The sequence below is a fragment of the Suncus etruscus genome, chromosome 20 (assembly GCF_024139225.1).
Source record: "Suncus etruscus isolate mSunEtr1 chromosome 20, mSunEtr1.pri.cur, whole genome shotgun sequence".
NCBI classification, from domain to species: domain Eukaryota; kingdom Metazoa; phylum Chordata; class Mammalia; order Eulipotyphla; family Soricidae; genus Suncus; species Suncus etruscus.
In genome coordinates this window covers 7457803-7470055 of record NC_064867.1, presented here as the reverse complement: position 1 = coordinate 7470055, position 12253 = coordinate 7457803, and the positions used below count along the sequence as shown (strand labels likewise).

General features: G+C 46.2%; 1 protein-coding gene across 1 annotated transcript in view; it reads left to right on the top strand.

Moving 5' to 3' along the window:
* The window catches only part of LOC125998173 (CCR4-NOT transcription complex subunit 10-like), a 57883-nt gene that overhangs the window by 28342 nt on the left and 17288 nt on the right, over positions 1–12253 (top strand). The window contains exons 8-13 of the mRNA XM_049766454.1: positions 984–1101; positions 3115–3264; positions 5067–5269; positions 7072–7193; positions 9698–9874; positions 11895–11975. Of these exons, the coding sequence (XP_049622411.1) occupies positions 984–1101; positions 3115–3264; positions 5067–5269; positions 7072–7193; positions 9698–9874; positions 11895–11975 (851 nt within the window). The remainder of the gene's footprint in view (positions 1–983; positions 1102–3114; positions 3265–5066; positions 5270–7071; positions 7194–9697; positions 9875–11894; positions 11976–12253) is intronic.

Genomic DNA, 12253 nt, shown 5'->3' with positions numbered 1-12253 from the left:
TGTACATAATAGGAGTGATTCAGGAAAATTAACCTTAGAAATCTAAGGATTTAAATTAGCCAGATCTAAGCAGGATCTAAATTAGTCACTGGGTCACAACTAATCTTTTAGAATTTTAATACCTAGACATGAGGGCAGGTATTCTTGAATCTACGGGGAAAGGCTGAACTAGCCAGAAAGCTATTATCAAATCTTATTTTTCAGTGCTGGAGAGATAGCACAGCGGTAGGGTGTTTGCCTTGCACGTGGCCAACCCAGGACACCCCGGTTTGATACCCGGCATCTTATATGGTCCCCCAAGCCTGCCAGGAGAGATTTCTGAGTAACCTCTGAGCGCTACTGTGTGTGGCCAAAAAAAAAAAAAATTAAATTATATAAGATAGAGGCTGGAGAAGTAATCAGTGGGTATTTGCCTTCCTCAGCCGACCTGGATTTGATCCCTGGAATCACGTATGGTCTCATGAGCACCTTAGGGAGTTATCCCTGAGTCCAGAGCCTGGATTAAGCCTTGAGGACCACTGAATATAACCCCCAAAACAAATTAAATGGGGCCAGAGAAATAGTACAGGGTGTAGGACACTTGCTTTGTATGCTGTCAGCCTGTTGGATCCCTGAATCCCGTATTGTCCCCTGTCCACTACCAGGAGTTATTCCTGAATGCAGAGTCCTGGAGTAAGCCCTGGGCACCACCAGATGTAGCCCCCAAAAAAGGCCAAAAAAAGAGCAAATTAGTTAAATAATATATTTGATAAAGTCAGATTCTATTCAAATAATAAACATATGTTGTTGGGTTTTGTTTTTTTTTAGGTAGACCCTTAGTTCAGTGACAGATTTTGTTTTTAGATTGTGAGAAGAGCAACCAACGAGGCTAATTATACTGGATTCATCTCAGCATAGTATAATTCTGACTTCACACCAGACATCTTAATGCATGCATCATGCATTTGATTACAAATCACCAGTAACGTGTACTTTCTTTACAGTCTGCGCCCTCTCTGTTTCTTAAGAGCAATTTTGAGTACTTAAGAGGCAATTATCGAAAAGCTGTAAAGCTGTTAAACAGTTCAAACATTGCTGAGCATCCAGGATTCATGAAAACAGGTAAAAGAATATCTTGAAGCAGTAACTTTTCTTTTTCCTTATTTTGGGGGGGTGGTGTTCTTCTGGTGCCACATGCTGCGGTGCTCAGGGCTTACTCCTGGCAGTGAGCTCTGGAATCACTACTGGCAGTCTCAAAAGACCATACAGGGTACCAGGGATCTAATTCAATGTTGCCTCCTTTGAGGCAACCACCTTACACACTGTACTATCCCTCTGGCCTTTTCTTTTTTTTTTTTTTTTTTTTTTGGTTTTTGGGCCATACCCGTTTGATGCTCAGGGGTTACTCCTGGCTATGTGCTCAGAAATCGCCCCTGGCTTGGGGGAACCATATGGGACGCCGGGGGATCGAACCGCGGTCCTTCCTTGGCTAGCGCTTGCAAGGCAGACACCTTACCTCCAGCGCCACCTACCCGGCCCAACCCTCTGGCCTTTTCTCCCAAGAATCAAACCCAGGCTTGTCACATGCGGAGCCTGCGGTCAGCCTTTTGGCTCCAGAATAAATGTTTGGGGCTGAAGAGATAGCACGGAGGTAAGGTGTTTCCTTGCATGCAGAAGGTCAGTGGTTTGAATCCCGGCATCCCATATGGTCCCCTGAGCCTGATGGGCGATTTCTGAACGTAGAGCCAGGAGTAATCCTGAGCACTGCTGGGTGTGACCCAAAAAACAAAACAAAAAAAGTTTGAGGCCAGAGCAATAGCACAATGATAGGGCGTTTGCCTTGCATGCAGTTGATCCAGGACAGACAGTGGTTCAAATCCCGGCATCTCATCTGGTCCCCCTGGCCAGGAGCGATTTCTGATCCCATAGCCAGGAGTAATCCCTGAGCGTCACCAGTGTGGCCCCAAAACCCAAAATAAAAAGAATAAATATTTATGCTTCACATGCAGGAGGCTTGGATTTGATCCTTGGATTATGGTCCACCAAGTACTAAACCAGGAATCGGTCCTGAGCATCAATACTGGTTATAATTCAAAAAAAAAAAAGAGAAAAAGGAATTCTTGCTACTGATAAAAATTCATTAGTATAGTTGGTAGGGCATTTGCCTAGCATGCGGCTGGCCTGGATTCAATCTCTGGCATCCTCCAAGCCCACCAGAAGTGATTCCTGGGTACAGAGTCAGAAGTAACCCCAAGTACCACCAAGGATGGCTTAAGCAAAACAAAACAAAAAACTTCTATTGTCATTATGGAACCAGAGTGATTATGCAGCAGGCAGGGTGCTTGCCTATTGCAAGTCAGCCCTTGATGGGGCTGGATGATGGTGGGATGTAGGATGAGGTCTCTCTCCTCCAGCTCAGACCATGGTCTGCCACCCTGTTCAGCCGGCAGTTCTGAGGTGATAGTGGCGGGTAGAAGACTCACAGGCAGTCAGGCTTCAGGAGATCTCAGCTTTATTCAGTGGATAAGGCTGAAGCAAAAGGGCTCAGAATCAGCCCCAGAAAAAAGCCCCAGCCTTCCACAGACCCTTGCTTTTCTGCACCAGAATCAGGCACCACCGTAGGGTGGGAGCAGAATGCCAGGTCACACCTAGGGTAGGGCACAATTATTGATTAGGGTAGGCTCAGTAACATAATAATCTTATGGAAATGTTTTCATACTTGCCTTGCATGCAACCAACCCGGCTTCATCCCTGGCATCTGATATGGTTCCCTGAGCCTACCAGGAGTGATTCCTGAATGCAGAGCCAGGATTAAGCCCTGAGTACCATAAAACACAAAATGAAAGCTTGTGAACTGGAGCTTATGGTGGCATGTAGGATACCCAGTTCTATTCTTTCCTCCCATGATTCCCCAGCAGTGCTAGAAACTACTCCTGAACACTGAGCGGGGAGTAGCCCTTAATTGCTACCAGGTGAGACCCCCCTCAAAAGAAAATAGTGAATATATTTTTCAGATGGTCCTTGGATTCCAAATGCTTTGTAAACTATTCTAAGGAAATGAGTAGAATTTTATACTTGTATGAGGTACATCAACAGTAAAATTTTTCTGTGAACATTTTTGTGTTTTTTTCATAGGTGAATGTTTAAGATGCATGTTTTGGAATAATCTGGGTTGCATTCATTTTGCCATGAGCAAGCACAATTTGGGGATTTTCTACTTTAAAAAGGCTCTACAAGAAAATGATAATGTCTGTGCACAACTTAGTGCAGGCAGTAGTGATCCAGGTAAGCCCTTTGCTGGGGACAGTGTTTTTTATTCTTGTTTGTTGGGGGGGGGGTTTTGGGGGGAGTGGATTCTTCTAATGGGTTGAGGTTCTGTTTTTATTTTTAGCAACATCCAGCAATTTTTTTGGGGGGGGGCCACACCCGGCAGTGCTCAGGGGTTACTCCTGGCTGTCTGCTCAGAAATAGCTCCTGGCAGGCACGGGGGACCATATGGGACACCGGGATTCGAACCAACCACCTTTGATCCTGGATCGGCTGCTTGCAAGGCAAACACCTGTGCTATCTCTCTGGGCCCATCATCCAGCAATATTATTAATAATAATTTCTCATGCACGTAATTCCAAAACCACACCCATTTCCTGCCTCATCCCTCCCCATAGGCTCTAATCCCTTTCAGCCTACTTGTATTTTTTATTTTTATTTTTTTACTTTTTTAACCCCAGCGGTGCTCAGGGGTTCCTCCTGGCTGTCTGCTCAGAAATAGCTCCTGGCAGGCACGGGGGACCCTATGGGACACCGGGATTCGAACCAACCACCTTTGGTCCTGGATCAGCTGCTTGCAAGGCAAACGCCGCTGTGCCATCTCTCCGGGCCCCAGCCTACTTGTATTTTACGCTTTGGGCAAAGCATGATTCCAAAAAGCAAGCATGCAGTCAGAATGCATCCTCTGTGAATCTATGTACACTGATCCTTGTTTAATATATTGAATCCTGAGGATTCCTTTTTAAATAGAAGGGGTTATACTCGATATCAGCCCTTGGATGGGGCTGGATGGTGATGGGATGGAGAGGCCTTTCTTCTCCAGGTGTCCAGGACTTTTTCCTGGTTCTGTGCTTGGGGGCTATATGTGGTATTGATCATGCATTACCAGGGATTAAACCTGGGGCTCTTTTGTCAACTCTTTGAGCTAATTCTAAGCCCTGTTTTGTTTTTTTAAGAATTATTGATTTAGGGGCCTGGAAGGTGGCGCTAGAGATAAGGTGTCTGCCTTGTAAGCGCTACCAAGGAACGGACCGCGGTTCGATCCCCCGGCGTCCCATATGGTCCCCCAAGCCAAGGGCAATTTCTGAGCACATAGCCAGGAGTAACCCCTGAGCGTCAAATGGGTGTGGCCCAAAAACCAAAAAAAAAAAAAGAATTATTGATTTGAGAGGCTGGAGCAATAGCATAGCAGTAGGGCATTTGCCTTGCACACAGCCAACCCCAAGGGACCTTGATTCAATTCCCGGTAATCCATATGGTCCCCTGAGCCTGCCAGGAGCAATTTCTGAGGACAGAGCCTGGGATAACACCTGAGCGCCACCAGGTGTGAACCAAAGAAAAAAAGAATTATTGATTTGAGGGCCTGAGTGGTGGCATAGCGACAGGGTGTTTGCCTTGCCCTCAGACAATCTGGGGCAGACCCGAGTTCAATCCCTGGCATCCCATATTGTCCTCCATGCCTGCCAAGAGTGATTTCTGAGTGCAGAGCCAGGAGGAACCCCTGAGTGCCTCTGGGTGTGTCGAAAAATATTACAGAGAGGTATGGTGTGAGGTTCTCAGGTAAAAGTCCTTATCTCTTTCCTTAGTCTTCTGGAAAAGAAGTGCTTGAGGTTAGCACTTCTGTGCTCACTAGCAACTGCCATGGCACTGGCAACTCTATGTCTCGGGGCAAAACCCACCAATGGTCAGAGCCACGCAACTTCAGTTGGGTCAGTCGCATATACACGACGTGAATTTAAGGACTAAAACCGGAGTACATGTTTTCAGGGTGGCTGGTCCTTAAAGTCTTGCATTTAATCCCATCTCATTCCTGTGGCCAGGCAAGAAGTTTTCAGGACGACCCATGTGCACGTTACTGACCAACAAGAGGTATGAGTTGTTGTATAACTGCGGAATTCAGCTGCTGCACGTCGGGAGGCCACTGGCTGCCTTCGAATGTCTGATTGAAGCTGTTCAGGTTTATCACGCAAATCCTCGCCTCTGGCTCCGGCTGGCCGAGTGCTGCATTGCCGCCAATAAGGGGGTGAGTGCTACATACGTCTTCGATCGTATTTGTTTCTTGGAGTCGCTTTGGTTCCGTTTGGGCCACACCTGGCAGTGGGGATGTTAGGAAGACCATTTAATGTTTAAGTAGTTTTTGTTTTGTTTGTTTTTTGCTTTTGTTTTTTTGTTTGTTTTTGTTTTGTTTTTATTCTTTCGTTCCTCGGGGGTATTTTTGTTTGTTTGTTTGTTTTTTGGGGTCACACCGGGCAGCGCTCAGGGTTTACTCCTGGCTCAGGAATTGCTCCTGGCAGACTCTTGGGACCATATGGGATGCCGGAATTCAAACCACTGTCCTGCATGCAAGGCAAATGCCTTATCTCCATGCCATCTCTCAGGCTCCTGTTGTTGTTGTTGTTGTTTTTGGGTTTTTTTGGTTTTTGGGTCACACCCAGCAGCGCTCAGGGGTTGCTCCTGGCTCCAGAAATCATTCCTGGCAGGCTCGGTGGACCATATGGGATGCCGGGATTTGAACCACCGACCTTCTGCATGTGAGGTAAAGGCCTTACCACCATGCTATTTCTCCGGCCCCTGTTGTTTTTTTTGTTTTGTTTTTTTTCTTCAAGGGGTTGGGCCATACACGATGACACTTGGGTTACTTCTGGCTATGTGCTCAGAAATTGCTCCTGTCTTGGGGAACCATATGGGACGCCAGGGGATCGAAACCGTGGTCTGTTCTAGGTTAGTCGTGTGCAAGGCAAACATCCTACCACCTGCGGCCCCTCAAGTGCCTGTTTCATATCTTTCTGGTCTCATTAGCACCACATGGTTTCCTAAAACTACAATACAAGTAGTGATCCCTAAGCCCAGATCCCTTAAATAGAGTCAAATATGGGCTCCCCTGCAAACAAAACCAAACAAATCAATTTTATATAAAAAAAAAAGAAAAACCCAAGTCAGAACTGGAATAGTAGTATACAGCTTGCCTTGCAAATAAGGCATTTGCCTTGTACATGGCTGTCCCACATATAATCCCCTACACCCCCAGATGATCCTATGAGTGTAGAGCAAGCGTGAGCCCTGAGCACTGCTGGATGTGTCCCCAAACAAGCAAAAAATGAGTTTCATGATATCTTTTTTTTTTTTTTTTTTTTTGTGATTTTTTTTGGGGTCACACCCGGCAGTGCTCGGGTTATTTCTGGCTCCAGGCTCAGAAATTGCCCCTGGCAGGCACAGGGGACCATATGGGGTGCCGGGATTCGAACCGATGACCTCCTGCATGAAAGGCAAATGCCTTACCTCCATGCTATCTCTCCGGCCTCAGTTTCATGATATCTTGAATTTTTTTTCCTTGGTTTTTGGGCCAGACCTGGTGACGCTCAGGGTTTATTCCTGGCTCTGCGCTCAAGCTCAAGCTTCTGGCTTGGGGAACCATATGGGACGCCAGGGGATCAAACCACAGTCCATCCCAGGTTAGCGCTTGCCAGGCAAACACCCTACTGCCACCACATCGGCCCCAATATTTTGATTCTTTCTTTTTTTTTTTTTTTTTTTTTTTGGTTTTTGGGCCACACCCAGCGGTGCTCAGTGGTTAATCCTGGCTATCTGCTCCGAAATAGCTCCTGGCAGGCACAGGGGACAATATAGGATGCCGGGATTCGAACCTACCACCTTAGGTCCTGGATCAGCTGCTTGCAAGGCAAACACTGCTATGCTATCTCTCCGGCCCTGAGTACAGCCAGGTGTGAGTGACCCATCAAAAACAAAAAACAGTATTTGTGTGAAAAGTATTTTCCATACCCCTTAAAACATTTCTGTGAAATCATAAGTTATTTGTATTTTTAGACTTCTGAACAAGAAACAAAAGGTCTTCCCAGCAAGAAAGGAATCGTACAGTCGATTGTTGGTCAAGGTTATCATCGTAAGATAGTGTTGGCATCACAGTCCATACAGAATACCGTATATAAGTAAGTATTTGTAAAAAGAAAGTGAATATAGTTAATCATATTCAAGTTACTTCTAGAAAATGTTGGAGTGATAGCACAGTCGTTGGGCATTAGCCTTGCACACAGCCGACCTGGGACAGACCTGGGTTTGATTCCAGGCATCCCATATGGTCCCCTGAACCTGCCAATAGTGATTTCAGTGTGCAGAGCCAGGAGTAACCCCTGAGCACTGCCAGCCCTAAAAATAGAAAAAGAGGGCCCGGAGAGATAGCACAGTGGTGTTTGCCTTGCAAGCAGCCGATCCAGGACCAAAGGTGGTTGGTTTGAATCCCGGTGTCCCATGTGGTCCCCGTGCCTGCCAGGAGCTATTTCTGAGGAGACAGCCAGGAGTCACCCCTGAGCATCGCCGGGTGTGGCCCAAAAAAATAAATAAAAAATAAAAAAAGAGAGAGAGAGTGACCAGAGCTGTGGTGCCATGGTAGGACATTTGCCTTGCACGCATCTGACCTAGGACAGACCTCAGTTCAATCCCCCAGTGTCCCATATGGTCCAGGAGCAGGAGCAGTTTCTGAGCACATAGCCTGGAGGAACCACTGAGCGTCACCAGGTATGCCCAAAAAGAAAAGAGAGAGAAAATGATTAAGACTTATTCTGTGGCCGGGCGGTGGCGCTGGAGGTAAGGTGCCTGCCTTGCCTGCGCTAGCCTAGGACGGACCACGGTTCGATCCCCCGGCGTCCCATATGGTCCCCCAAGCCAGGAGCAACTTCTGAGCGCATAGCCAGGAGTAACCCCTGAGCGTCACAGGGTGTGGCCCAAAAACCAAAAAAAAAAAAAAAAAAAAAAAAGACTTATTCTGTGATGCAGCTGGAGAGATCCTGTAGTAGAGGGTAGGGCAGTAGCCTGGATTTGATGCCAGGTATGTATGTTCCCCTGAGCCCACTAGGAGTGATTTTCTAAGCACTGCCAGTATGGATCCTCCCTCCCCCAAAATAAAAAAGACTCATAGAAGTCTTTTAAGACTCAACACTTTTTTAAGACTTGTAAAAGCCTTAGTCTTTTATAGAAGTCTATAAGTTTTTTATGATAGACTCATAGAAGTCTATCAGAGTTTTATTGCTATTTCAAAATGACTTTCATGATCAGATCTACTTTGTTTTGTTTCTTTGGGGGGTGCATACCCAGTGACGTTCAGGAGTTACTCCTGGCTCTGTCTTCAGGAATCACTCCTGACAGACTGGGGAAACCATATGGGATGTCAAGGATTGAACCCAGTCTGCAGTGTGCAAGGAAAACTCCTTACCCGCTGCGCTATCACTCCAGCCCCTGTTGCTTTTCTTTTTTTCCTATGGGGCCATATCCAGCTGAGATTCCTTCCTGCAAAATATGCAGTGGAGCCCTTGAGCTAGCTCTTTGCCCCTCTCCTCAGTGGTGAATTTAACTGGTTTGACTTTGGTGTTTGGGCCAGGGGTCGGGGAACATTGGTGTTTTAGATTTGTGGAGGACATTGGATTATTTTGGGCCGCCCCTGCCCGATTTTTTTTTTTTTTGTCTGTGGGCGCCACTGATTTGATTTATTATGTCCATCAGTGCATGGCCTAAGAAACCCTATTCAAGGCCATTATTCGCGCTTTCCAGAAGAGGGCGACTTGATGTCTTTCCTTTATTTCCTTTGGTTTGGGGGGTCATAGCCAGCAGTGTTCAAAGATTACTCCTGGTAGTGTTCAGGGGACTTCATTATGTGGTGACAGGGATTTGAACTCAGGTCAGCTACGCACAAGGCAAGTACCCCACCTCCTGCACTCTAAATGTTCTTCTTGCAGTTGTTACTTTTTGCATCTTGTACAATAAAACTTTACCGTTTCTACGTAATAGATATCTTGTAGAATCTCAACAAAATTATATGGCTGGGATGTAGTTCAGTAGCAGAGTATATTATATGCCTTGCCTATGTGAGTCCCTGTGTTCTCGTCCTGATACCACCCCCAATGGTGTCTTTTTTTTTTTCCTTAGTATTGGGTCCACACTGGTGATGCTCAGGGCTTACTCCCGGCTCTATGCTCAGAAATCGCTCCTGGCTTGGGGAACTAACTAGATGGGGTGCCAGGGATCAAACTGAGGTCCATCCTGAATCAGCTGTGTGCAAGGCAAATGCCCTACCACTGTGCCATTGCTCCTACCCAGCATTTTTATTTTGATTTTGGCCCATACCCAGCAATGTTCAGGACTTATTTGTATTAAATGTCTACCTTGAGAGGGCCAGAGAAATAGCACAGTGGGTAGAGTGTTTTGTACCTGGCTTTCCCTGTTTCAATCCCCAGCACCCCATATGGGCCCTGAGCCTGCCAGGAATGATTTCTGAGCACAGAGCCAGTAACCCCCTAGTGCTGTGGGGTTATCCCCCAAAATAAGTTCTACCTTGACAGGCAAAGTTTTCATCTATAATTTTATTGATTTTGTTACTGATGGTAGAATATACTTGTCTTTATATCATTTTGCTTTCTTAATTTTATTTTATTCTTTTAAGTGACGGACAATCTTCAGCAATTCCTGTAGCCAGTATGGAGTTTGCAGCTATTTGTCTCAGAAATGCCTTATTGTTGTTGCCTGAAGAACAACAGGATTCAAAACAGGAAAATGGATCCAAAAATAGTAATCCATTAAGTGGAAACCCTGAAAGCAGTGAAAGCAGTGAAACGAGCAGGTATTTGACCCTTCAGCCCTCTCCTCCACTTCCCCACCAGACCTTGACCAAGCCTTTGGGATTTTGGGAGAATCCTAAAAACCTGACCCTTTAGAATTTCAAAAATTTTGCCTGTAGTTTTAAAATGTTATCTATTAATAATAATGATGTTGGGGCCGGAGAGATAGCATGGAGGTAAGGCGTTTGTCTTGCATGCAGAAGGACGCTGGTTCGAATCTCGGCATCCCATGTGGTCCCTTGAGCACTGCCGGGTGTGACCCAGGAACCAAAAAAAAAAAAAAAGCTTAGGTCGGAGTGATAGTACAACATTTGCCTTTCACATGACCAACCTGGGTTTGGTCCTGGCATCCCATATGGTCCCCCAAGCCTGCCAGGAGTGATTTCTGAGCACAGCACAAGAGTAACCCCCTGAGCACTTCAGGATGTGGCAGAAAACAAAAGAATCATTTATAAGACCACACAGGAGACAGGAGCAGGAAGCTCATCTGATCATAACTAAATAAACATGTTCAATATGAAAATCATGCTTTGTTTTACATATTACCAAGTGATTTATTGGAAAAATTCCTATGTGCTCAGGAGCTATATGCAACAGTGCTTGGGACACCCTGTGTTCAGGGATGAAACCTAATGCTCCAATTTGCAAAGCATGTTCTCTGCCCTTTGACCCAGCTTCCTGGCCCACACATGGCACCTTTATTTTCTGTCTTTTGTTTGTTTGTTTGTTTGTTTTTTGTTCCATGCCCGGCGGTGCTCAGGGGTTACTTCTGGCTGTCTGCTCAGAAATAGCTCCTGGGACACCGGGATTCGAACCAACCACCTTTGGTCCTGGATCAGCTGCTTGCAAGGCAAACGCCGCTGTGCTATCTCTCCGGGCCCTTTATTTTCATTTATTTTGGTTTTTGAGTCACACTTGGCAGCGCTCAGGGGTTGCTCCTGGCTCTATGCTAAGAAGTAGCTCCTGGCAATCTCAGAGGACCATTAGGGATGCTGGGATTCGAACCACCGTCCTTCTGAATGCAAGGCAAATGCCCTACCTCCATGCTATCTCTCAGGCCCTACACATGACATCTTTACATTAAATTTTTTGTTCTTAGAGCTGGAGTGATAGTACAGTAGATAAGGTGCTAGCCTTGCATGTGACCTGCCCATGTTTGATGCTCAGTTTATTGGGGGGGCTAGAGCAGTGGTACAAGCTGTAAGGCGTCTGTCTTGCGCCTGCTAGACTAGAACAGACTGCATTTCAATCCCTGGTTTCCCATATGGTCCCCCCAAGCCAGGAGCGATTTCTTAGTGTATAGCCAGGAGTTATTCCTGATTGTCACCTGGTGTGGCAAAACAAAACAAAACAAAAAACAAAATTTATGGGGAAGGGGGCCTGGAGCAATAGCACAGCACTATGTATGTAGGGCATTTGCCTTGCATGCGCCAACACAGAACGGACCCTGATTTGAATTCCGGGATCCCATATGGTCCCCGAGCCTGCCAGGAGCGACTTCTGGGTGCAAAACCAGGAGTAACACTTGAGGGCCACCAGGTGTGACCCAAAAATCAAAAAGACAAAAATAAACAAAAACTGGGGCCAGAGAGATAGCATGGAGGTAAGGCGTTTGCCTTGCATGCACAAGGATGTTGGTTCGAATCACGGCATCCCATATGGTCCTTCGAGCCTGCCAGGAGCGATTTCTTTTATTTTTTTCAGGAGCGATTTCTGAGCGTAGAGCTGGGAGTATAACCCCTGAGCGCTGCCGGGTGTGACCCAAAAAAAATCAACAAAAATTTATGGGGGAATAAAGTTCATGGGAGGTCTAGAGAGGTAATAGCTCAACTGGATGGAGTGTGTGCTTTGTAGGAGAATTAACCTTTGAGCACCGAGTCAGGAGTTGTCTAGTCTCCCCTCTCCCCCACCTCCTATCACAGACTGGGCCACTGCCCCCAATGACATGAATGTGGAAATTGAACAGTGAAACAGAATTTTACATCTAGCTATTTCATTTAATTCAGAGTTTGTCTCTTTTAGCAGTAAGAGTCATGATGGAGATAAATTTATCCCAGCTCCACCATCTTCTCCTTTGAGAAAACAAGAACTCGAAAATCTAAAGTGAGTATCTAAACAAATAGACACTTTGGGAATGTTGCGGTGTTTTTAGCTTTTTCCCTTGGTGTTGCTGGATATGCCTTGGCAACCTCACTCTGAAGCTCTCAGTTGAAGGTGGACCTTCTCACACATGGCTTGAGCTTTACCACTGAGCCACATACCTGGCCCTGTTTTTTGTTTCGTTTTGGTTTGGTTTTGGGGTCACGCCCGGCAGTGCTCAGGGGTTACTCCTGGCTCTGCACTCAGAAATTGCTCGGGGGACCATATGAGATGCCGGGATT